Source organism: Lepus europaeus, chromosome 15 (genome assembly GCF_033115175.1).
Source record: "Lepus europaeus isolate LE1 chromosome 15, mLepTim1.pri, whole genome shotgun sequence".
Lineage (NCBI taxonomy): Eukaryota > Metazoa > Chordata > Mammalia > Lagomorpha > Leporidae > Lepus > Lepus europaeus.
The window spans coordinates 5,135,913-5,161,708 of NC_084841.1; the positions used below are offsets into that span (position 1 = coordinate 5,135,913).

General features: G+C 50.0%; 2 protein-coding genes across 7 annotated transcripts in view; one reads left to right on the plus strand and one right to left on the minus strand.

Annotated features, from left to right (window-relative positions):
* Nucleotides 1-117: 117 nt before the first annotated feature.
* On the minus strand, nucleotides 118-9,736 carry FASTKD3 (FAST kinase domains 3). Of its 3 annotated transcripts, XM_062212059.1 has the most exons (7): nucleotides 9,657-9,736; nucleotides 7,575-9,040; nucleotides 6,875-6,960; nucleotides 4,893-5,067; nucleotides 3,416-3,485; nucleotides 2,371-2,485; nucleotides 118-446 (listed from the first exon to the last, which is right to left on the minus strand). In XM_062212059.1, exons 2-7 carry the CDS (start codon nucleotides 9,010-9,012, stop codon nucleotides 348-350), a joined length of 1,983 nt encoding a protein of 660 aa, XP_062068043.1. In that variant the 5' UTR covers nucleotides 9,013-9,040; nucleotides 9,657-9,736; the 3' UTR covers nucleotides 118-347. The 3 variants fall into 3 exon arrangements, 2 of the variants coding, with proteins under 2 accessions (XP_062068043.1, XP_062068044.1); XR_009868069.1 differs by lacking the exon at nucleotides 118-446 and having other exon boundaries at nucleotides 2,457-2,485; nucleotides 3,416-3,597; XM_062212060.1 differs by lacking the exons at nucleotides 4,893-5,067; nucleotides 6,875-6,960.
* A 140-nt stretch (nucleotides 9,737-9,876) lies between these two features.
* MTRR (5-methyltetrahydrofolate-homocysteine methyltransferase reductase) overlaps nucleotides 9,877-25,796 on the plus strand; it is a 30,885-nt gene continuing 14,965 nt past the window's right edge. The window contains exons 1-9 of one of the 4 annotated variants that reach the window (XM_062211894.1): nucleotides 9,877-9,946; nucleotides 11,695-11,857; nucleotides 12,738-12,891; nucleotides 15,127-15,244; nucleotides 17,152-17,530; nucleotides 20,573-20,695; nucleotides 21,685-21,838; nucleotides 22,521-22,609; nucleotides 24,612-24,792. In XM_062211894.1, the coding sequence (XP_062067878.1) occupies nucleotides 11,729-11,857; nucleotides 12,738-12,891; nucleotides 15,127-15,244; nucleotides 17,152-17,530; nucleotides 20,573-20,695; nucleotides 21,685-21,838; nucleotides 22,521-22,609; nucleotides 24,612-24,792 (1,327 nt within the window). In that variant the 5' untranslated portion in view covers nucleotides 9,877-9,946; nucleotides 11,695-11,728. Of the gene's footprint in view, nucleotides 9,947-10,038; nucleotides 10,114-10,389; nucleotides 10,413-11,694; nucleotides 11,858-12,737; nucleotides 12,892-15,126; nucleotides 15,245-17,151; nucleotides 17,531-20,572; nucleotides 20,696-21,684; nucleotides 21,839-22,520; nucleotides 22,610-24,611; nucleotides 24,793-25,796 lie in introns of those variants that run through there. The other 3 variants (XM_062211895.1, XM_062211893.1, XM_062211896.1) reach the window with 3 other exon arrangements.

Genomic DNA, 25,796 nt, shown 5'->3' on the forward strand with positions numbered 1-25,796 from the left:
GGAAAAGTAAATAGGTCTCTAAAGAACATAATATTTTCATTTAGCATATTAATTATTACAAACAAAAGACTTAAAAATGACATTTATTCATTATATTCTTTTATTAAACTTATCAGCTATTTGATGTATAAAAATTATCTATGACACTAGTATTAAATTAAGATGAACTTTAAATCTACCACTAGTAACTGTTACACATGGTATAAGGAAACTTATGGACCCTCTCCAGATCGTCAATCTACAAACATAATTCTGCAATGTAGCTAATTCAAAACTTTTTCTTTATACCAAGTTGTAGAAAAACATCCATTCTTTCACATTCCACGTTCTGAAGCCAGGATTCCTTGTTATCGACGAGCAGCCGTGTTTTCAGGAAACAGCTTGCTTTGTAAATACTCTACCAACTCCAGTCTCGATTTGAGTACCTCAATCTCATGATAGGGGACCTGCAGAGGGAAGAGAATAGTTGGCCACACTCCTTCACAGCTGGGGACAACTATGGTTTTTACGTCAACTGGTTCCTTATACCCTCCAGACAGCTAGATGTGAACCCACAGAGGACAGCAGTTGCTCCTGCCTGGCCCAGAGCTTGGCCCAGAGGAAGGCTCTGCAGAGTGAACAAGTGAGTGAATGACAGCTGCTAAGGACCAAACACAATCCCTGGACCTCCAGGAGCTCTCAAACGAGATGGCAAGTTAAATACAAAATGCGCAGAAACAGACCGGGAACCTAGTGCCAACAGGAAGGAGGCTTAGACGGGGTGGGAGGTGCAGCCGAGCTGGAGCTGACGGACAGCCAGCATTCAGGCTCAGGTGGAGAAGAGGCTGGCAATGGGAGCAGCATGGACAAGGAGAGAGGGGAAAGGGAAAGGCGGGGCAGGGCGGCTGGGCAGCAGAGCTGCTGGGTACCAGGGTGGCTGGGTACCAGGGTGGCTGGGTAGCAGAGCTGCTGGGTACCAGGGTGGCTGGGTAGCAGAGCTGCTGGGTAACAGGGTGGCTGGGTACCAGGGTGGCTGGGTAGCAGAGCTGCTGGGTACCAGGGTGGCTGGGTACCAGGGTGGCTGGGTAGCAGAGCTGCTGGGTACCAGGGTGACTGGGTACCAGGGTGGCTGGGTACCAGGGTGGCTGGGTAGCAGAGCTGCTGGGTACCAGGGTGGCTGGGTAGCAGGGTGGCTGGGCAGCAGGCCAGGCTCCTGGAGAACCAGGCAGGGGACAGCTATGGAAGGTCCTGAATGTTACAATATAGAAAAGTCCCTAAAAGAGTAAAGAAGCAGTAACGGATGGGGCCAGTGCTGTGGCACAGCAGGGAAAGCCACTGCCTGTTTCACCGGCACCCCATATGGGTGCCAGTTCTTGCCCTGGACGCTCTACTTCCAATCCAGCAGCCTCTAACAGCCTGGGAAAAGCCCAGGGGCCCTGCATCCATGTGGGAAATGCGGATGAGGCTCCTGGCTCTGGCCTAGCCCAGCACTGGCTACTGAGGCCATCTGGGGAGTGAACCAGCAGATGGAAGATCTATTCCTCACCCTGTAACACTGACTTTCAAATAAATAAATAAATCTTAAAAAAACAACAACAAAAAAGCAATGGTTTCTGAGCATACATGGTGTGATTAGTTTAGGAAAATTCATCCAGGGAAATGCAAGACAAGGGAGAAAAACACCTCCAGACAGAAGAGCAGAGAAAGCCTCAGAGCCCCAACACAGACTCAGGGCCACTGTCGTTTGCATTTACAACACATGCCCCCACAGGACCAGACACATACCCACATGGAAAACAACAAGGCTTAAACTAGGGCTTCGTCATCTTGTTTACTTTTAGTCACTAATCTGGGGTAACTGAAACAGCAATCTAAAAGCAGAGGGAAGCAGAGCCTAGAGTATACGGATGCCCCAGAGCGGAGCAAATGCCACATTGCAGACATATGCCAAGGGACTTAAGCCTAGTTCAAAGCTGGTATTTAAAATAGATGAAAGTTTCGTGTCCCCTGGCCTGGCAGATCACTTACTTCTTTGAAAATAAATTAAAATGGAGACTAGGCCTAAAAAATCCCTGAACAGACAAAGCCAGTTAAATCTTGAGAATAACCTGTAATGTTATTATAACGGAAGTGACACCTGGGACATTTCCTACAAATGCTCGTACTAGAGGAGAGCTCAGCCAACCCAATCAGGTATTTACTCTGCTGTGCTTACACCGTCATAAGGACTCCACTCTGTCTGTCACCTGTTCATGCCCTTGGGGGAGTTCCCAAACCACTTTCGGTTGGCACTGCTCAACTCATGAATTGCTGTTAGGAACAATAACCCTAGGAAAAGCAAATCTGAATTAGAAGTTGCTTTGGGGGACAGGGAGGGAGGTGAAACCATACCTGAACAACTTGGTAACCAAGCAACTGCAGGTGTCTTTGTTTAATGGCCTCTCTTCCTAGTAAATGTTTGCCATTAGAGCAAAATCTTTGTGGACCATCAATGCACAGTGCTACTCTGAAAAATCAAAAACAAGAAAGAATTTTTAAAACAATGTGGATTACTTATATAGCATTAAGTGCTATAGTTTATTTTGCATTTGGCTATTCCTATGTGTCAATGACTTTCTTGGGGTCAGTGCTGTGGTGCAGGTATCCCTTATAGGCATCGGTTCTAGTCCTGGCCACTCTTCTTCTGAACCAGCTCTCTGCTGTGGCCTGGGAAAGCGGTAGAAGATGGCCCAAGTGCTTGGGCCCCTGCACCCACGTGGGAGATCTGGAAGAAGCTCCTGGCTCCTGGCTCTGGATCAGCCCAGCTCTAGCCATTGTAGACATGTGGAGAGTGAACCAGCGGATGGAAGACCTTTCTCTCTGTTTCTCCCTCTCTCTGTCTCTAACTCTAACTCTCCAATGAATAAACAGGTGATCGTTGAATCTTTTGAAAAGGTACTCAATTTCATTACTGTTAACCCTTATAAAATGTTACAAGGAGTTTCCAGAAGCAGCAAGCTGAAAAGCATTCTGGAATCATGCCTATTTTTTTCATCTTCTGAAGGACAAGATCATTTATTAACCTCAGTAAGTCTTGTAACAGGGAGTCCATCCACACTGTGGCATCGCAGGTTAAGCCACGGCTTGCAATGCCAACATCCCACGTAGGAGTGCTGGTTCAAGTCCTGGCTGCTCCATTTCTGATCAAGCTTTCTTCCTGCTGACGCACTGGGAAGGCCACAGATAATGGCCCAAGTGCTTGGGTCTCTGCCACCCACATGGGAGACCTAGATGGAGTCCCTGGTTCCTGGCTTCAGCCTGGTTCAGTCCTGGCTGTTGCAGCTATTTGGGGAATGAATCAGTGGATGGACGTTATCTTTCTCCCTCTGTTACTCTGCCTTTCAAATAATAAATAAAAAATTTAAAATACCTTGGAACAAAAACTAGAATACTTTACCTTTTATAGACATCTTCATCAACTGAAACTGGTAATACAAATCCTTCTTCATCTAATTTAATTTCAACATCTGGTGAGAGAAGAAAGGAAAAACTCTTCGTGTGATACCCTCATAAAAACTATCTTCCAGGGTTCCTCTGTTCTGGTTTCTTCCACACTGCATTTACCAGGTGTGCTGAAGGCTGCAAAGTAATGACCACAATCAAACAACGGAGAGGTTCCGAATCAAATCAGCCGTATGACCAACCAAGGTAGTCTGACATTAAGGCTCAGCTACGCTAAAGCAAGAAGTAGGTCACGAGTTATCCGAGGCGTGATAAGAACCACGCTCTCTCTTTCCCCTCACAGCCAGAGGCAGGGATCTTTCAAGCCAGACATGAAGAAAAGGCTTGAAGTCAGGCCCAGTTCACTGCTGGGTGTGCAGTGCTTCCCGAGTGAGCAGGTCAGACACCCTCTGACCCGTGTCCCTGCCAGTCCTCTGTGAAGAGTGCAGCGCAGAGGGCAAGCAGTGAGAGGCCATCCTGTGCAACCCACGAGCAGCTGTCAACTTTAAAGAGCCATGAAGGCAGGAGGACTTGGCTTTCCTGTCAGTGCTGTGAAGCAGAACCCTGTGCAGTGTGGAAGTTTCAATTTGTGATGGCCAATCTGGCGGCCATAGGTGGTTACTGAGCACTTGAAACAGCGCTAGGGGCTGGCACTGTGGCGTACGGGTAAAGCCACTGCCTCCCATGCCAGCATCCCATATGGGTGCCGGTTCTAGTCCCGGCTGCTCCACTTCCAATCCAGCTCTCTGCTATGGCCTGGGAAAGCAGCAGAAGATGGCCCAAGCCCTTGGGCCCCTACACCCACAAGGGAGAGACCCGGAAGAAGCTCCTGGCTCCTGGCTTCGGATCAGCACAGCTCTGGCTGCTGCAGCCAATTAGGGAGTGAACCAGCGGGTAGAAGAAGACCTTTCTCTCTCTCTCTCTGCCTCTCCTCTCTCTGTGTAACTCTTTCAAATAAAATAAATAAATCTTAAAACAAAAAAAAAAAAAAAAAGAAAAAGAAACAGGGCTAGTGTAAGAACTGGGCTTTTTCTAACTTTTATTAGTTCCAGTTTAAATAGCCACTTACACCAGTGGCTTCTATATTTGGAGGGCACAGGCTTGGATTATAACCACAGCTCATGAACATTCACTGTGTTCCGAACATTTCTATTTCATGGAATCCTTCCACAAGCATCCTAGGTCGCCATTCCTACTCTCACTGGACAGACGAGGAAGCAAGCAGAAAAGGGTTCTTCTGCCCAGCACTCTGCTACCGTGCGACAACCCAGACAGTCTCTTGATGCTACAGCCGAGCGCTAACAAGCCGTGGCCTGTGGAGGAGGGACTGCTGCCTTTTGGAGTCCCAGAGAACTTCCACGCTAAGTCCTGTACATTTGCAAAAGAGGAAGGGGCACTTGGGTCAAGACAACAAAACTTCCTACACCACTTACCTATGGTGTAACAATAGGGTGTTAACACTTTGGAAGCAAAATACAGTCTTGCTCCGAAAAGGTCAATGAGTCCAATCATCACAGATTTATAAAGCTGAAAATCCACGGGGGTCTCCAGGGAACAACACGGAGTAAGAAATGATTTCACTTGATATTTAGGAAGGAGTTTTGGACCCTAAAAATTTCATGTGCAAACAGGAGAAGGCAAAATAAGACACAAAACCTGACAGTAAGTTAAAGGTTAGCTAATTATAAAAGTTTGATACAAAATTACTTAATAGGCACCATACTTTTCCAAAATTTATGGCAGACAGGTTTCTCACCAAATGACAACGCAAAAGAATACAGTTCAAAAGATGCTTTAAGTGTGTGTAGAAGGCAGTCACTGGCCACCGTAACAGAAAAGACGAGAGGAGCCGGGAAGGAGGAACAGCAAGGAAGCTCACAGGACAGGAGGCAACTCGGAGCACTGCCAAAGGGCCTTCAGCACATCACCAAGTTTTTACAGTAAAACACAACAGAGCTGACACTCCTATTTAGTAAGAAAAAGGTAACGATATAAAAATGGTGCTGGCAAACCGGTTATCCATCTGGAAAATAACTTGCACTTTTATCACCTATCATAGGCTTCCCAAGAAGTTTAACAATCCAAGGAAAGTTAAGGAGACATTTTTTTAAAATTTAGTAAAATATTTGTATATTTGTGATGAAATATTCTTAAGCAAGATAGGAAACCCAGACATGAAAGACAGATTGGACTACTGAAAAATTAAAACTTAAAACATAATTTGAAAAAAAAAAAAAAGAAAAGTTATTCCCGTTTTAAAATGAGTTCTTTAAAAGACAGCCAGCACAAAGGAGTGTCGAGGTGCAGAAATTCAATTCATAGGAAATACAAATGGGCAACAAACACCTGAAAATGTGCCCGGCTTCGTTGCTGCTTACAGAATGCAACTTTAGCTTGTGTTATGATACTGTTTTTCACACTGCAATAGAAGTAACAGAGACAAGGTAACCTCTCGTTGCTGGCAAAATAGCACATCTACAACTATAAAGGGAAAAAGACGCCAGCATTTATTGACAATGAATCCAGTGGCCCCATTTTCAGGAATCTAGTTTACAGATAACAAAAAGGCTCCATAAAAAGTATCGCAGAGTAACGAGGATGTTTATGGTAGCATTACTGACAGGAACAAAACTGTAAGGGCATTAATAGAATCGTCAGGTAAGTATCATGAAGAACCACGCCTCTCTTAAAAGGCAGGCTTCTGACTGGTACAACTGGCCTAAGATGTCCTCAATACACTGGCACAGAGCCACTGCACTCTGTTTAGTAAGTGCCTCTCCACTAGCAGTAAACGCTGGACAGGGCACGCACACGGCTGTGAACTCTGTTCCTCCAGGAATGGTGGTCAGAGGTGATTACTGTTTGTGTACCTCAGTGCTCTCCACACTGCCCCAGGCAGCGGGTGGCCAAGCCTGGTGATGCTATTCCTGAGCCTACAAAGATACACCAGAGTTACAAAAATGAGTCTTCACACCACTGCACAGGAAAACCAACTCTCCCTAAACTCTAAGAGGAAAATGTCTCTGGCTTTGTTTTAAAACTCAGAGAATTTAGGAGCTGTTCAGCCCACCGACTTTGGCAGCAGCCGTGGGCAGTAAAACCCTTACAAACCCTCATGGAATCCAGCCATGCTCTAACATGTGCACCTGCAGCTTCTGATACAACTCTCTAAGGAAGCATACACAGCAGGAAATCGACCCCGAAGGGCAAGAACACAGAAATGAGGTCAAGTTGTTTAAAAAAATAAAACAACAAAAAAGCACACACACACACACACACAAACAAGTTATCCACCAAATAAACCAAAAGGAGCAATGAGACAGAAGTGAAGAAACTCAGAAGAGGTCAGGAGGACAAACTGTTCTTTCCTTTTTGCCCTCACAGGGCACTAAAGCCACACAGTTCACGCTTTTACCTTATAGAAAGGGCATTCTAGGACTGAGGTTAGGAAGAGCTGGGTCAGCTGTGCCAGACTCACTCTGTCCAAGTAAGATTCTTCCCCTGAAATAGAAAGCATCCCAGACTTGGTTCCGTTTGCATTTTGTGACATTAAAACATTGTGAACACACAATCATCAATTTATTCCACAAGCAATGCCTTTTTAAATGACACAGGAAATGAAACCATTAGAATTAATTATGCCCCCTTGTTGCCACCAATGAAACTGACTTCCAAGAACCTAAGCTCCTAGATAGAGTGTAAGTGACAAAATGTTTACAGAATTAACAGAAATGTTCTTTGTGGAGATCCAGGAACGTGACATACTTTGGCAGCCTTGAATTAAGATGAACCACAATATGCTACCAAAACAGTGACAGCTGCTCACTCATCAAAGGTTCTGACACATTACTGTGGCTGTCACCACTGCCATGGCCGTACTCCAGGAGAACGTAGAATTTCTTACCTGGGGCAGTATTTTGCTCCAAGTGCTGTCCTCCCTCTAGACCATGTGTCAGAATTCTTTCACTCAGTTTCTACTAGCATCTGTAACTGCAGATCTCCCCTTCAGATTATTATAGAGGCAAAAATAAAGGCAAAGCATTGCTCAATGTAAGAGGTACAAACGAGATCTGAAAACATTCACATTCAACTCTCAGACATTACAACCAACTCACCTTGCAGCCGTTGAAGGAAAAAAGGGCTGAATATCTTTGGCATGAAGTTGACCGGGTGGTATTCGATAAGTGAGCAGGAATGGAGAAGTTTCAAGAGCGCTTTGGGTGGGAAGTAACTGAAATGAGTGGCGAGCCTAGCTTCTAGCTTCCCAAACAAAGTGGGGGCATTAGGGGGCAAATAATTGAGTCTCCCGAATGGCTCGATCAGTCTGGAAGTCTGACTGGGCGAGAACTTCTCAGGTTGGCAAACAAACGTCTCGGCGGCGGCGTCCAGGATGGGCTGCGACAGGATCAGTTTCCTGCCGCAGTACTCCATGACCCTGCTGACCACCTCCGCGTCCAGGGTGAGGCACAGCGCAGCCACGTGCTGCTCTAAGGCCTTCGTGAAGAACCTGTCATTTTGCCCAAAGTAGATGAAAGCGTCCAGGACCTTCCCAAGCTCCTCACTGGTGAAATGCGGGATGTGCCGCACAACGTGTTTCCCCAGCTTTATAACCAGAGGCAGTGCCTGCGTCTGATCCAGAACCACCAGGGCAGTGAGCATCTGGCTGATGGATTTAGGGCTCAGGTAGGAAACTACTGAAAGGGAGACGCTGTTGAGGCGATCTAACAAGGCCTGGTGCTGGCTGACTTTTTCAGGACAGGCCTGCAGGATTCTGTAAAGAGCCATGATGTCCTCGGGGGTGAATGTCTCCACGTTTTCCCCCTGCAGCTGACCCAGAACACTGTCTACTGCCGCACACCCTGGACCTTGAAGGGTAATCAGACTTTCCCCGAGAGCGCAAAGGCTGTGAGCATCCAGGCCTCCTCTCGTGAGCCGGTTCTGGCATTCTGCCGCCAGTGTTCCTATCAGGCTGCTCTGAGGATCCACCTGTAGGAGCATCAGCGCCCGGAGGGCAGCGACCAGACTCGGGCCTGACAGGCGCGGGAGCTCCTGCTCCAACTGGAGGCACACAGCCCGGAAGACGCTGTTCTCCAGGAGTTCTGCGGGCGGCCCTCGATCACCATGCTTTTTCTCCAGCTCGCAAATCCGCTGCAAAGCTCTGGCTGCCACGCCGTCGGGCAGAGTGTCCAGGGAGCTCACAAAAGCCAGCACTTCTCCAGCGGAGCTGAAGCCGTCCAGTCTCTCGGGATGCACCTGCTCCTGCTCCCTGGGGAGACTCCGCTCCAGCCTGTCCCAGGGGCCTACTGGAGAGGAGAGGGGCTCGCCGGCTGGGTGAGGCCCGGCTCCATTTTCCGCGTGGAACTTGGGACCACAGGCACGACGGAGCCCGACTCTGAAAGACTCAGCTCGTAGCGAACACGGCCACGGACACAGGCGCTCCCTGCTCGCGTGCAGAACGGGATTCGCAGGCCGGCTTTTCAGAGCGGCCAGAGCTCCGTGGATCCGCAAGTCAGGTAAATGGCACAGGTTCCTCCGCAGGGTGACGAAAGCCATGCCATCCGACTCTATCCTCGATTGGCAACTGGATGAGGGGGCGACAAGAAACGGGTCAACACCCAGGCGAGCCCGGCTCACCCCAGAGAAGCGGGCCCTCTGCGTCCCGGGGCCCGGGAGAGCGGCTGGCATCCCGCAGACACGCTCCGGGCACCCACCAGGCCTGGTGCGGGCGCCTCCCGCGCGCGCTTTAACCTGCGCGGGGCCGGGGCTGCACGGCCACCGCCGCCGGGTGCCCGGGGAGGGCTCCAAACCCAGCGTTTGAACGTATTAAAATAATAAAATAATAATAATAATGAGGGAGGTGTCCTAGCGGCCGCTCGGCCCAAGAGCCGGGAAGGACGCGGCCAACAGGTGCGGCTCCCCCCCGGGAGTGGGGACGCGCGGACGGCCACCCCGGCAAAGGTCGAACAGGAGAGCACAGAGGGACCACACGAGGGCACGGGGGCGGCCGGCGCACACCCAGAGACCCTGCCCAGCGGTGGTTTGGGGAGGCCGGGGCGCGGGAGCGAGGGGGCCGGAACCGCGTCCCCCCCGCAACGAACAGGACCCCGCCGACCGAGCGCCCCCAAGCCAGGCGCCCCGCGGACCGGCTCCGGAAGGGGCAGCCGCCGCCTGACAGGAAAGCGCGCACGGACACCTACCGAGCTCCGCCCGCCCGCGCGAGCCGCCCCGGAACGCCCGAACCTCGTGAGCTTCCGTACGAGAAAGCACCGGCGGCGGCGTCGGTGGGAGGAGAGCAGCCCTGCGCATGCGTGGAGCAGGGAAGCGCGCCAAGTTCCGCCCACACCAGGCGCACTGTGATTGGCTCAAATCCCCTGCGGCGCTTTCTATTGGTCCCGGGTGCTGAGCGTGCGCCCTGAGGGCGTGCGCGCGGGCGCAGAATAGGCGGCGTGGGCTGTGTTGTACCGCGTGGTGCCCGGGCGCTGTGCAGGTGAGCCCTGCGCGGGGTGCGTGTTGTCCTGTCTCTGTCCCCGCTGGACCTGGCCGCGCAGGTGCTGGAGACCTGCGCCCGGGACGCGGGGAGAGCGCTGCCCTGCATGGCGGCCGTGGGCGCGGCGCGGATCCTGGGCTCCTGGGCAGTGCTGGTGACAGCTCTCGGTGAGGCCCCCACCCGTCCGAGCCCTCGCGTGACCAGCGCTGCACCTGCCCTGTGCCGGTGCTGCCCGCCGCCCCGGCGCACCCTGGGGTGGACGTGAGATTTCTCGGAGGCGCAGGTGGCCGAAGGAGCGTGTGCCGGGTCGGAATCTGTCCACAGGAAAGGGCAGTCTCCCCGGTGTAGCCACCGGCCGAGCACGGGAACGGATCTGGGGGCGCCCGTTGGGTTGCCCCGGGATCCAGCGGCTTGGATGTATTTTCTCCATACGCACGAAGAAAGCTTGAGGACGATTGAGTGAAAGGTGAAGCCCCAGCTTACAAGGGGCCTTCAGAAAGTTCATAGGGAATATGCATTGTGAAAAACACTGTGCGGGTGTTTCAAAATGTTTTGTGCCCAAAGCTGCTTACCCTTTAATTCCGTTTCCACTATCTTTTTCAAGTACTCATATATGTACAGACACACGTGCACACTTGTTTGATGTCGAATTAAATGACAAGGGAGAGTGAGATTCCATTAACTTTATTTTTAAATTTTTTTAAAGATTTATTTTATTTATTTGAAAGACAGAGTTACAGAGAGAGGTCGAGACAGAGAGAGAGGTCTTCCATCCGCTGGTTCACTCCCCAGATGGTCGCAATGGCTGGAGCTGTGCCAATTCAAAGCCAGGAGCCAGAAGCCTCTTCTGGGTCTCCCACGTGGGTGCACGGGCCAAAGGACTTGGGCCATCTTCTGCTGCTTTCCCAGGCACAGCAGAGAGCTGGATTGGAAGAGGAGCAGCCAGGACTAGAACCAGCACTTCAGGCCAGGGCGTTAACCTGCTGTGCCACGGAGCCGGCCCCTTCCATTAACTTTAATACTGTGGTTAACATTGGGATCAATAGGAACCAAGAATCCAGTAATGTTGTTGGAATTTTTACTTGTCCCTTGTCTTTTTTTTTTTTTTGACAGGCAGAGTGGACAGTGAGAGAGAGACAGAGAGAAAGGTCTTCCTTTGCCATTGGTTCACCCTCCAATGGCCACCGTGGCCGGTGCACCGCACTAATCCGAAGCCAGGAGCCAGGTGCTTCTCCTGGTTTCCCATGTGGGTGCAGGGCCCAAGCACTTGGGCCATCCTCCACTGCACTCCCGGGCCACAGCAGAGAGCTGGCCTGGAAGAGGGGCAACCGGGACAGAATCCGGCGCCCCGACCGGGACTAGAACCCGGTGTGCCGGCGCTGCAGGCGGAGGATTAGCCTGTTGAGCAGCGCCGCCGGCCCCTTGTTGTCCCTTGTCTTAAATAAGAAACAAAAGGATACCTAAGACGTGGAGTGATAACTATGATAAGTGATAACTTATGGCACAACCTTTGCTGGCGTTAGGTCCTTTGTCAGGTAGCTGTTCAGAGGGATTTGAGTTTTATTCCTGTTTTCTCCTAATTTGATGGATTGTTTTGTCCAGGGCCATCTAGAGTCTTGTAGACTCAGTGCTAACAGATTTAGAGAAATAGCCGTGTCATACCATGTGTAGATACGTTGCATTCGTGCTTTGCAGACGGTGGGACGGGTAACAGCTGCCACTGCTTCATCCCCGTGTCTGTGTTGCAGCTTCGAGCTGTGGCTGCAGACGTGGCAGGTGGGCATGCGGAGGTTTTTGTTGCTGTACGCCACCCAGCGCGGCCAGGCGAAGGCCATCGCGGAGGAGATACGTGAGCAGGCCGTGGCGCACGGGTTCTCCGCTGATCTTCACTGTATGAGTGAGTCGGAGAAAGTAAGAGCTGTCACTCCCGGGGTGGGGGTCACTGTGTTTCACACTGCCTAGGATTTGGTTGGGACACTCAGGACCACCATAGTGTTTTCTTAGCAATTCGAAATTCTTATCAAATTAAGATTTTTCCAACTTTTTTTTAAATATAAAAATGTACATTGAATTACGCTACACAACCACTGCTGTCACTGATGGCAGTCGCACGTGCCCCAGTTAGCTGCCGGTGGCTGTGAGAGCCAGTTTTGCACCGCGTGCACCTCAGTGCCTTGTTCTGTTTCCCCATGAAAGGCCTTGCCCATCACGTTAGAGCTCCCCCAGTGAAAGCCCACCCAGATTGTCCGTGCAGTCGAACTCCAAGTGCTAGTGAACAATTCTGGAGGAGACGTGACTGCCTAAGGTCAGTGATGACGCGTCTTCCCTCTCAGTGCCTGCCCTAGGAGATGGAAGACCTCGACAGAGGGTGGGCACTGTAGCTTCCTTGCCTTGCTGGTTGGAGCTCATACGAACACCTAGTGAAGAATACAGTAGCAAAGAGTTAATTGTATCTGTCCCCTCTCTGAGTTTCCTGTTGGTAAAGGTTTGGACTAGATGGGACCTTGGCTGGGTTGCGTCTCTGGTAAAACACAGAGACAAGGACAAGTCAGATTCTCTGACGCTCTGGGTGAGCATCAGCAAAGCAAGTGCTGGCCTCTGTGAGTGACTCCCTGCGTCGGGGAACTTGTTGAATTCACTGCCATGGTCATCAGGCGTGCATCTCAAGTGATTGGTGACAGGGAAAATTCAGAGGGAACACAAGATGGGAAACCAAGCTGATTGCCTTCTGATGTGTTTGTAAAAAACACATCTAGTGTCAGGTCTATGACTGGATATCTTTGATTTGTAGTATAATCTAAAAACTGAAACAGCTCCTCTTGTTGTCATCGTCTCTACCACGGGCACCGGAGACCCACCCGACACAGCTCGCAAGTTTGTTAAAGAAATACAGGACAAGACGCTGCCACCTGATGTCTTTGCACACCTGCGGTATGGATTACTGGGTAATGGACTGTGTTTTCTCCTCCTGTTCTGCTGTATTTTTACTACTTGAACTCTAGTATCTGCGTATGTATCACGCAGTTCATAGGTTTTTTTTTCTTTTTTTAAGATTAAATATTTATTTAGTTGAAAGTCAGAGTTACACAGAGAGAAGGAGAGGCAGAGAGAGAGAGAGAGAGCGAGAGAACGAGAGAGAGAGAGAGAAAGGTCTTCCATCCGCTCGTTCACTCCTCAATTGGCCACAATGGCTGGAGCTGCACCAGTCCGAAGTCAGGAGCTTCTTTTGGGGCTCTCATGCAGGTGCAGGGGCCCAAGCACTTGGGCCATCTTCTATTGCTTTCCCAGGCCATAGCAGAGAGCTGGATCAGAAGTAGAGCAGCCAGGACTCAAATTGGTGCCCATATGAGATGCTGGTACTGCAGGTGGCATCTTTACCTGCTACCCCACTGTGCTGGCCCCAGTTCATAGGTTTTGTCTGTTTTGTTTTTATGTAAGAGTATACTTTTGTACACATAAAATACGTAATGTGGGTAACATGCTGTTTTGTGTGGATGCCTCCCCAGTCTTCGCCCCTTGCCCCACCTCTGCAGGAGCTCTGGAGTTGCACAAGGAGGACCAAGGGCGCCCGTCAGATTCAGTCACAAAGCGTTTCCACAAGCTTAGGGGAGGGGGCAGTTTTTGTTCCATGGCTCCTCGGGTAACTCTGGCATCAGTCGTTTTCAAAGCTCCTGGGTGACTCTGTTAAGCATTCTGGGTTAGGTCAGACTGGCCCAGGGCTCTGTGAGGCTTTTAAAAATGCTAAGACACAGATCAGAAGGCCCAGCACAGCAAATCTGACAGCAGAGTAGTAGATCGGGCCCGTGTTGTTCCACACGGAGGGTTCTGGGAGCAGAGTGGCAGAGTCTCTAACAAGAGTGGATTGTGCTGTGATCAGTACGAATTAGAAATCTGAGACTATGGCCTTGGCCTTTACCTGTCACACGCAGCATATTCATGATGGGATTTTACAGTGATTACAATGATTTTTGAACTCTGTTTTCTCTGCTTTCTGTATCTTAAGAGTGACCCAGAGCAGTGGTGCACAGGGGTTAAGCTGCCCATGCTCCTGCATGCCATGTTGGAATGCTGGGTTTGGGTTTTGACTCCACTCCTGATTCCAGCTCACTGCTGGGGTGCTTCCTGGGACGCAGTGAAGGCTCAAGAAATTGGGTCCCCGCCACCCACATGGGAGACAAATTACCTTCCTGGCTCCTGGCTTCAGCCGGGCCCGGCCTTAGCTATTGAGGGCATTTGGGAGGTGAACCAGCAGATGGGAGCTTTGCCTGTCTCTCTGCCTTTCAAAGAAACAAAATAAATAAAATAATTTTAGAAGAACAAATATCGCTTTGAACATCTCTCTTAAAAATTATTTTTGGAAGCCTGTCTAACCATTCTTACCAATGTTGTACTCATATGTGGAGCCCCCAATTTCTACCCTGTTGTTGGGAAGGAACAAGTAAAGAATGAAACAGAGATATAAATTTTTAACTTGAAAATCTCCACCAAGTCTGAATGTTAGTTCGTTTTCTTACCACAAAACATAGAAGCAATTCCTAACTGACCTAACTGCAGGAACTCTTCCTGGCAGGTCATTTACTGCTGCCGTGTGTCCCTGTACTCCGGGACAGAGCCACTGAACCCCAGCAAGGGAGGGTCAGATAGCACACGTTTTAAACTTCACCAGCCAGCTGGCCTCTTTCACAGCTGTACAACCAGCTGTCAGAACTTGAGATCAGCTAAGGCCCAGTGTAAGCAAACAGGCTTAGCTGTGTGCCAGTAAACCTTTATTTATGAAAAAGGGCCATGGGTGAGATTGGGCCCAGAGACAGTGGTCTGCTGACCCCCGCTCGGGGTCAGGGAAGTGAGCAGATGGGATATTTTGGGGTTAACCTGTCTGGGCCTTGAGCAGATTTCTGGTTTTTGCTTTACGATTTGTGCCTTTTTACATAGGTTCAAGGAACGTAAATGTGAAATGCATTTCTCTCAGCAGTGGGCAGTGTGTCTCAGGGTGTCTCTGAAACTCTGTTGTAACAGAAGGAAGCAGCCTGCCTACCTAGGGTGCAGGAAAAGAAGGAAACTAAGAACTGTGAATCGCACGTTGTTTCCCTCCCCGTCTGTGAGCCTGGAGAGATTGCTGTAGGAATTCTCACTACTGTCCTGTCCTTGTGGCGCACTGATCGTCTCTTTGGGGCCCTTAGGGCTGGGCGATTCGGAATACACGTTCTTCTGCAATGGGGGGAAAGTGATTGACAGACGCCTTCAGGAGCTGGGAGCCCGGCACTTCTATGACACTGGACACGCCGATGACTGCGTGGGGTAAGGCGACGTGCTTGTGTGTTCTCTGGTTAGCCTTACATGTCCAGGGTGAAAGCTGGGGGCTTTAAGAGACACAGTGGCCGACACTCTGGTCTTGAGAGTCATATTTTAGTTTCCACTTTTTTTTTAGCTTAAGGACCCAAGAAAGACAGAGTAAAATTTCCCTGTTTTGCTATCTTTGTGTCTCATCCTTCTGAGTATTAGTGGACAAGATGCCAGCAGGGTTGTTCTCATTTGGAAGTGGCAGTATTGGCAGGAGTCACTGTTTTCCTTGGGAGCTTTGATAGCGAGCGTGTGCACACGGGCGAGCGGCACCACCCGGCTTCTCGTGAGCAGGGCACCCTGCAAGCCACGCCTCACTGCTGGGGAGCAGACTGCAGTCCTCAGCACTCATCGCCACCCTCTCAATGGCCATTTGCCACCACGCTGACCACAAGTGTACCCTGTCTCTTCATCACTTTCATTCATTTTGTCTGAATTCAGGGTTTCAGCCCGTGTGAGCCTCAGTGGTCATGCGGGTGTGTTTGCTCAAAGGGCTTGGAGGTGTTGTCCACCATCACTCCCTCTGCCATTCAGCCGTGAGCTGTGTTAAAGGAGCCTGTGCTGCCTGTGCTGGTGAGAAGTGACCGATGGAGCAGGGGTGTTCCCACACGTGCTGCGCTTCCACTCAGCTGCCCGTCACATGCACTCCTCCCGCCCCCCTCTGCACTTGTGTGGCTGCGGTGTTTTCCGCATCTGAGTGCGTGTTTCTCCTGGTTCTGACAAAGCTCTGTGACTTTCCCTTGCAGTGAACTTTTACTTTTGCCCCTGATTTAGTCCGTCTTTTATGAGCTACGTGTAATTGCTAGAGGGCTCATATGATCTGCTGAGCTCGCTGGTGGTAAGTGACCGCCACTTTGGAGGAGTATATTTATGCTTAAGTCAGCTTCCCTAAGAAATGTTTGTCCTTTCTCCCTACAGTCAGCCACCTGGGGAATTTTAGGAAAAAAAAAAAAAAAAAAAGATTGAAACGTTTGGACTGTTTATTTAATCAAAAGATTTGCCATTGATCTACAGTGTTTTTTTTTTTTTTTTAAATGTATTTGACAGGTAGAGTTATAGACAGAGAGACAGAGAGAAAAGTCTTCCTTCCATTGGCTTACTCCCTAAATGGCCACTATGGCCGGAACTGCGCTGATCTGAAGCCAGGAGCCAGGTGCTTCCTCCCAGTCTCCCAAGCACTTGGGCCATCCTCCACTGCCCTCCTGGGCCACAGCAGAGAGCTGGACCGGAAGAGGAGCAGCTGGGACTAGAACCGGCGCCCATATGGGATGCTGGTGCCACAGGTGGAGGATTAACCAAGTGAGCCATGGTGCCGGCCCCTACAGTGATTTTTTTTTTTTTTTTTTTTTTTTTTTTGGTGATATTTTAATCTAAGGGGAAAAGATCAGTGAAGTGGCCAGGCAGAAATAGATGGGGCATGCCGTTGGTGAATGACTGTTTGTGACATCAGAGTAGCTGTTTTAAGTTGTGTTTAAATAGTGTTTTAAGTTGTTAGCTGCCTCAGAATGTAACATCCCTATTTAAAATTGTAGGTTCTGAAAAATAAAGATAACCGATTCTTTTAAGGAATCAAGAGGAGTGACGTTTGTCTTATTACTGAAGTGTCTTCCTGTCCCGCTTTGTTTCTCTGACCTGTGTTCATGCTCATATTTTGTGTAGCTTCAGTGCTGCTAATAAACCCAGAATGTCATGCTTTTTAAAGCTTGATCGTTGGCAGTTTTGTGTTCTGAGCGGTCTTCGTGTTTACCGTTTCTGACAGTTGCACAGAACACTCTGAGAAAGCACAGACCCCGCCGTTGTCCCATTAACCTGTGTTCCAGGGCCGCACTCAGCTTTCATTTCTTCCTTTTCTTACTGCAATTCAGTTTAGAGCTCGTGGTTGAGCCGTGGATCGCCGGGCTCTGGGCCGCCCTCACCAAGCACTTCGGGTCCAGCAGAGGACGAGAGGAGATGAGTGGAGCTCCCCCAGAGGCCCCAGGTGCCTCCTCCAGGACAGAGCCTGTGCAGCCGGAACTGTTACACGTCGGATCTCAGGTCCGGCATCTGAGATTAGATGACTCAGGGGGAAGGGACTCAGAAGGTTTGAAACAGAACGCAGTCAGCAGCGCTCAGTCCGCTGCTTTGATTGAAGGCTTGGAAGCTGCGCTCACCCGTTCTGTGCCCCCACTCTCTCAAGCCTCCCTGAATATTCCTGCCTCACCCCCGGAATACCTGGAGGTGCATCTGCTGGAGTCTGCCGGCGAGGTGAGCGATTTGACTGTGTGCTTTGGGCTGTGTGATGTGATTGAATCATGGAAGTTTGCTTTCCCTTTTTGCTTCTGTTAATTATGTTAAAACAGACATCAGCAAGCTGTGGCTTGCCTATCACCGCCTTCCTCCTGAGAGGGTGCACTGTTTTGCATCATGGTGAGGAGGGGGAAGTGGGGTCAGATCCAGGGGCTTACCCTAGGCCTTTCCCACTGTGATAGCTCTTTCCCTACAGCCCAGTAATCTAGTGTGTGGCTTTGCCATTTGCCAGCTGTTGAGAAACATCTGGAGGTCATAGGACCTGGTGCACCCCCTGAGGCAGACCTGGGCTAGGACTCCATTTACTCCCTGAGCTGCCAAGTGGACTCTGATGGCCCTTTGGGACCCTGGGTACTAGTGTCAACGTGGACCTTCCTGTAACAGTCCCCAAAGTGTTCCAGCATGTACATTGACTGCTTAAAGGGCAGGGTCGTTTCCAAGTGCAGTCGCTGTGCTGTGACAGTCTCTCTTCCTAGGGATGTGCCCCTATGCAGGCAGTAGGGTCAGCGTCTGGCCCAGAGGTCTTCAGTTTTCATTGAGGCAGTCGCCTGGAGCCTCCCTGTCTTCTCTCCTTGGTTTCTTTTCATTGTAAGGATTGATCCAGCGTCCTTGTTAGTTGCCCGTTGGTTTTGACCCTAGGGATAGCATATTCTCAGCCATCGCTGAGGGTCCATCCCAAGGGCCCATCTCCCTGCCTGCCCATCTGAACTTTCCATTCACTGGGAGGGTGTGCCCACCTGCCCTCCACTGTCTGGGGGTCCTGCTTTCCCACTGCTGTTGGCCCCAGCCTGGGGGAGGCTGACCCTGAACGCCCCAGGGATGCTGGTGCCCCCTCACCAGCACGGTCCTGAAGGCCTCACCGGCGATGTCTCGTTGGTGCTCCCGTGGAGCATCATCCACTGGTAGTTTGGGGCTCTGCGTGCTTTATCTGCTCTCCAACTTAGGAGCCTTTTCCTTCCTTCTCCAAGTGCTGGTGTGGCAGCCCCGCCATTCCTGCCTCACTTGGAGTGGCTGTTGCTCTCTCCTCGCTGCTGGTAGCTACTCAGCACGCTTACATTGTCTTTGGGAGCTCCCACCAGGGCGTAATTCAACCCTGAGTGCCGGGAGGGTGTTCCAGATTCAGAGAGCTCCCTTGCTCACGTTTACGTTCTGCCTCCTTGCTCCAGGACATCTCCATTCTGTCTCTGTTCACTCCCCTGGCTCCCGCCGGGCATCTTGCTGTCCTGTACTTACTTTGCCTTCCTTGGCTGGCCCAGCTCTTTATCAGCTGAGTGTGTTGTGACTTGATGCTGGTCCCGGGCCCAGCAGCCAGGAGAGGGCGTAGATGGAGGGCAGGTGTTTGTGGTCGGGGCTCCCTGCAGGAAGGGAATCCTTGCTCTATAACAGGGGGGCTTATGTGAGCTCAGAGTGGGAATCTGAGGCTTTAAGATTTCCTGCCCGTGACAGGACCCCACTCCTGCCTCAGCTTCTTGAGCTTCCTCGGGTTGGAGGAGATGAGGCTGCTTTGTCAGCCACTGAGGACGTCCGCTGGCCTCCACACTAAGTCTGTAAAGCTTGGTTACTCACTTTCCTTTGCGTTTTGCAGTTTCTCAAGTGTCAGTAAGGCTTGGCAGTGGTCCCAGTGTGCTATCCCCATTGTTCCCTAGCAGCTGAAACATCGCAGTCTGACGCGCTCCCTTCTGCTGGGCTGCCGTCCTCCCTAGCACGTGCGCTGCTGCCTGGCTGCCACCGTCCCTCGGGGATTCCCACTGGCAGCAGGTGTCGAGTGATCCAGCTCGAGATGCCCAGTTTAGCTTCCTTCTCAGGCCACTCGGGCACCCACTGTCACAGGATGGCTCCCCAGGACTCAGACTGTGAGGTGTTGGGACGTTCTCTTGGATCATCACCCTGGAGAAGAGGGCAATGGAAACAGGTCTGGGCCCCGTGAGAAGCTGAGCCACCATGCAGTCTCAGCAGGGGCCCCAGCCAGGCCCTTGGGGTCTGCACAGCTGGTTGGGCCTTCGAATTCTGAGTTGGTGGAAGGGGCTGCGCCGTTGTGTCACTGAGGAGTCGTCGGAGTTGTCGCGACTGAGAGGAGGCCAGGTCTGGGGCGAGGTGTGACTGCAAGTGCCGAGGGGATCCTCTCGGGAACACAGCATGCTGAGGGCTGACTTCCAACAACCCTGCAGCCATCTTTGCTGAGGGCAGTGCAGCCATCTTTGCTGAGGGCAGTGCAGCCATCTTTGCTGAGGGCAGCCTCTCAAGAGTGCTGAGGTCCGCCACATTATGGCTCCCAGGTAACCCCTCGTGACCCTCCCAGCTTTCCCATTTAGCCACTTGTGAAATTCGTCATCCACCACTTGTTAAAAAGCTGGTTTCTATTTTTAAACATATTGATGAGGTGATACAAAGAATTGGATTTCTTCGGCGCTTCCCCAGACCTGTGCTGTCCAGGACAGAAGCCCCTAGCCACATGCAGCTGCTGAAATGTGAATGAATGAACATTAAGCAAAGTGGAGAATTCAGTTCCCTGTCAGACTGGCCGGATTCTAGGTGCCCAGCAGCCACATGCAGAGCCGCCTGGGTCACAGAGAACATCCCGTCACCGCAGAAGGCTGCTACACCGCGTCACAGCCCCTGGGCTTCCCGTGGCCACCTGCACAGCCACGCTGCAGGCTCAAACACTGTCATTCCCTTCAGGGTCTCCTTCCAGAAGCGCGTGCCTTTGCAGTATTTGCCTTTACCACTGGTAAATTAGGAAGACTGCTAGGTCTTCAGGTGGTAGGGCTGTTTGTGTCTTCATGTATTTCAGAAATTCCTCATGTCTGATAAGCAGGCTGTGGGCTACGGATGAGCTTCTCGTGAAAAATGAGATCATGGGTCTGGACCCGTTGACCCTAGGAGGGAGTACCAAGTAGCAAGGGGCTTTGTAAGCTTTGTAGGGTTGCATAGTCACTAAGTGAGGGGACGGTGTGATAGAAAATCACATTCACCTGCACTGCATCACGTTTGTTTCTCAAGGAGGAAAGCCAGTCGTCGGTGCCTTCAGCGGATCCAGTTTTTCGAGTTCCGATTTCAAAGGCCGTTCAACTCACGAGGAGCGATGCGGTGAAGACCACTCTGCTGCTAGAATTGGACATCTCCGTAAGTTGCACAGTTTCTTTGCCAGCGTCGATGCCGTGAGAGCACGCGGAGAGCTGCGTGGTGCTTGGTTGCCCACTCCGGAGAAGCCGGAAGTCCCTGACGGCACAGCTGGCTGTCCTGTTCTCGGTCCCCCTCCGTGTGCCTGTGTTTTTTCCACTTCAGGGAGGGGGTAAGATGGGTGGTGGGAGGTGATTGAGCTGCAAGGGTGCAGTTGCTGCCTTTGCAGAGCTGGTTAACAGGTGGAGCTCAGACTGGACGGTTCTGTGCGGGTCAGCTTCTCAGAGCCAAGATGGCTTCCTTGGAGAATATGGAAAAAATGATGGGTTCTCTCCCGAAAACTGATGGTGTAGAAACACTTGCATAGTTTCCCGGGCTTACGCACTGCCTCTCTGGGCTCCCACCATGAGCCCTGGACTCTGCATGCATCCCTCTAAGCTGCGGGTCATGGCCTGGCACATAGACTTGATCTGGGAAGTGGCTTTTTCTCCAGCACGTGTGCGCTCATGACCAGGACCAAGCCACATAGTGTAATGTTTTATGTTCATTAATGAAATTGTAACATGTCTTCCCCCACCCCTGTTTCTCACCAAAGGGAAGGGGTAAAGTAAGGAAAAGGAAATGGAAAACCAGTGTGGGTGATTTTTGTTAGTTTTTTTGTGGTCATTGTGTGTGTGTGTGCACACCTGTGCATGTTGTTGCACGAGGGATTTTTACCGAATTTAAAAACCACTGTGGTGCCTTACTCTGCATAAAATAAGAAGGGTCTGATTTCCCTTCTATAACTATGCAGTGAAAGAAGGCAAGATACTGGGTCACACCTGAATTTCATTTTCAGAGTAACTGCTGATAAATGTATATTGGCTTTGAGTTCATATATTAAAATTATTTCCTGAGTTCATCTATTAAAATGGTCATACAATGAGAGTATGTTTTTGTTACTCCACAACTTAAACTCTTTAACCAAAACTTTCATTTTGGCTCTTCTTTAGAAAACAGATTTTTCCTATCAGCCTGGAGATGCCTTCAATGTGGTCTGTCCCAACAATGATTCTGAGGTGCAGAACCTGCTAGAAAGACTGGAGCTCGCAGACAAAAGAGAGCACCGTGTGCTCTTGAGCCTTAAGGCGGACACCAAGAAGAGAGGTACCACCCTGATGCTGGGACTTCCTGGGTGTCCTGGGGCAGTGGTCTGCAGCCGGCAGGCAAGAGAGCGCCAGGCCATGCCTGCACAGGTGCGGGGGTCTTCCTGGGGGCCAGCAGGCAGAGCAGAGGCAGCCCCGATGTCACCAGGCTCTTACCTTCCGCGTTCCTCACGCCGAAGGTGGGGGTGGGTTCTGTGCTTACTGGACTCCTGTGCACGGGACAAGTGAAAGGAGCTGTGAGACTATTAAAGTCCTTCCCTGTTACGTTTCCTTCTGATCGCTTGGTTCTTATTTGTTACATCTAAGTAATTGCTTTTTCCATAATTAAAATGCTGTTTATTTTTTCAAATATAAATATGTACTCTATGCCTAGCATCTTGAACTTGGGGTTAGTCCTGAAACTCTTTTTGAGAACAATACTCTAATTCTGATGGAGCACTGCCATCTTGGGTTTTTTAATTCCTCAATTTTAGGTAATTTCCCTATCTTTCATTTTGCCTACTTTGCATTTATGACTCTTGCTTTTGGGTGGGGCTTTTCTGCGGTCTTCATTTTGCTGACTGTACATTGCCACAGACCATCTTGCCCTGTAACAGCAGCGTGATGTCAAAGAGTGGTTTGGGAGAAAGCACGGCACTCGATGCCTTCCATGTCGTGAACCTTTTCCCTGTCTTGCTGAGCAGGAGCTGCCTTGCCCCCGCACGTCCCCGAGAGCCGCTCGCTCCAGTTCATTTTCACCTGGTGTCTCGAAATACGAGCAGTTCCCAAAAAGGTATTTTCCTGTCTTCTCCGGATAACTATTTTAAAATATGCTTAGCTCGTGTAGGACTTACATCATCTAGATCTGATATCTGTCTTGACAGTCTTAACAGAATGTGCTTTTCATGGCATGTTTAGAAAAGTAGTTCCCGAGACGGAGTGGTATCATCATAATTGGCATAGGCAAATATGTTTATGTTGGGTTTGCATTGAAATTAATTATGTTTTCTGCAGAGTGAGATTGTAAAGATAGGATTTTTGTTCGTGTTATTTTTACTAGACATTAACTTTATATAGCAGTTACACAGTGATGAAATGGTTAACCTTACATTCCCCAGCTACGCATTGCCATCTCTCTCTGATGACAGAAAGCCTGTGGGAGCTGAGGGCCCCCACCCCACTTGCCACCTCCTGTAGTTACTTAGGTCTCTTGTGTAGTGCTGCATACTTACTTATTGGGGAAAATTGAAGGTTTTCGTAGGTTAGTTATACTGCTGTTTAAAAGAATTTAGAGCTGGAAAGGTCCACTAGATGTCAGTATCATACTAAGAACTATATTTTTAAAATACTGGTTTTTTTCCGCCTAACCATTTTTCTCAGTTGACTGTTAGTAGCTGAAATTTTCCACTTTTTTCCTGGCCGAGCTTGTGTTGTCAGTGAGCACAAAGAGACAGAAATGAGGCTGCCCTTTCCACAGAGGGCTTTATTCATGTTTATTGCATTTCTAGTCTTTGGGAAGCAAACTACTTTAGAGAGAGGCTTAGCTGTCGGTATCATTTGATCAAATCATTTGATTACATTTAGGGTTGATTCATTGTGATGAGAAGTTCTAGATTAAATGCAATAAATTCGTAACTTTGGTTCAAATTTAACATTTTTTACTTTCTTGCAGTGTGTGTAAATATATATATACTTATATATATACATATATGTATTCATTTTGATTTCCTGCAAAACCAATATGCTTCTTGTGAAAATTCTGGATACGGAAATAAATAACCCAAGAAGTGAAGTTTCCTGATCCTACTCTCAGAGTTCGCATTTTATTTTGCTGAGAAAAAAAATCTTAAAATATACAGAGTGACTTCAAAAAGTTCATGGAAAACAGAATTAAAAGATAAGTTTATTTTGGTACAAAAAAAGTTGAAAATCCATGGATAGTGTTTTCATAATATACATCTTTTGAGAATATTTTGAAAACCACTTCTTTGTACTGTTCTATAACTTGTCTTTTACTTAAAAACAGTCAGGTGTTTACCCATTTCAACATGGATAGACTGAAAATATCTTTAGTGGATGCAGCATAATTCATTGATTTACTTAGTCATGGGCAATTGGTTGCTTCCAGTTGTCCACTATTTCTAGAAACCGCCCAGGCGAACATTTGCTATAAGGCTGTATTAATATGGTACAAGACTATGTTAATCTTTGCATATTTATTCGAAGTATTTTTGCAAGATAAATTCCTCGAAGTATAATTACCATTTTAAAAATTTCTGCAGCGTAAATGGTGGTAATGTTTATCAGCCTTGTCAGCGTGTTCTCCCACAAGCAGTGCAACATTTCCTGTGTTAGCACCATGAGGGCTGTGACCGCCCCCAGAGCAGCAACCTCAGCCCTGCTAGGGGAGTGCAGGACTCGACTGTCGTGAGCTGTCGCATAAAAAGTGTCCGAAACCATCAGTATTTCAGGCAATATTTGACACAGATGACTTAATAAAATGCCGTGTTCCTAAGCAGCACGTGCCACATAGGACTAAGCTTTTGACTGCGTTGAAACCTACAGTGGTTATCAGCGAGTCTGGTGTCTTGTCCAGGAGTTTGGGCTTCTTCTTTGTAGGGTTTTCCCAGCAGGGCAACATCAAATCAGATGGTAGATTCTGTTTTCCTGACAGCGCTCCTCGTGGCTGCCTGCCTTTTTCTTGGGTAATCGGGCGCGTCGCAGGCAGAGACCGAACACTCTCACAGTTGTCAGCACGGGGCACGGTGTCACTTACGGCAGCCTCCTTCGCCCAGGCGTTTCTGCGAGCCCTCGTGGACTCCACCAGCGACGGTGCTGAGAAGCGCAGGCTGCAGGAGCTGTGCAGCAAACAGGGAGCGGCCGATTACAACCGCTTCGTGCGAGACGCCAACGCCTGCCTCCTGGACCTCCTCCTCGCCTTCCCGTCCTGCCGGCCGCCGCTCGGCCTCGTGCTCGGTGAGCGGCTGCCTTCCCAGAACCCCCACTCTGTGTGTGCTCTCGGGTAGGCGTCCTTGGCGGGACAGCAGCCTTGCAGACGTCGTGGGGTCACTCTGAGTCGGGGAGGTCTGTGACAGATGGTGCTGTGACACCTGAGCTGTCTCCTAGGAGTCAGTCTGCACACTTTCTGATTTCTGGTTTTTTCTCCTTCCAGTGTCACTATCGTTTTCTCTTATTGTATCCGTTCTTCTCCCTTTCTTTGCGGCTCAGAATTCAGCATTTTTAAAATGTACTTGTTTTTTTCCAAGAAAATAGATCTATTTTTCTAAAAGTGAATTTTATAAGAAAAAACATGATCTTTTTTAAAAATAGTGAATGTGACAGGTAATTGACAGAGTTTAACGACCCCACACCCTGCGTGCACAATGCAGAAATGCCCCTGCCTGGGCAAGTCCAGACTGAGGGTCTTTGAGAGCAAAGGGGACTAATGGCTCCAGCCCCTGCCGATGTACTCGGGGCTCGCCTCCCCGAAAACTGCAGGTGAGAGCGCGCCTAGGCTCCTTCCCTCCAGCACAGGGGCCTCTCCTGACCATGTCACTAGGGCCGGACAGTGACCCTGAGAACTCCTGACCGTGTCACTGGGGCCGGACAGTGACCCTGAGAACTCCTGACCGTGTCAGTAGGACCAGACAGTGACTCTGAGAACTCCTGACCGTGTCACTGGGGCCGGACAGTGACCCTGAGAACTCCTGACCGTGTCACTAGGGCCGGACAGTGACCCTGAGAACTCCTGACCGTGTCACTAGGGCCGGACAGTGACTCTGAGAACTCCTGACCGTGTCACTAGGGCCGGACAGTGACCCTGAGAACTCCTGACCGTGTCACTAGGGCCGGACAGTGACCCTGAGAACTCCTGACCGTGTCACTAGGGCCGGACAGTGACCCTGAGAACTCCTGACCGTGTCACTAGGGCCGGACAGTGACCCTGAGAACTCCTGACCGTGTCACTAGGGCCGGACAGT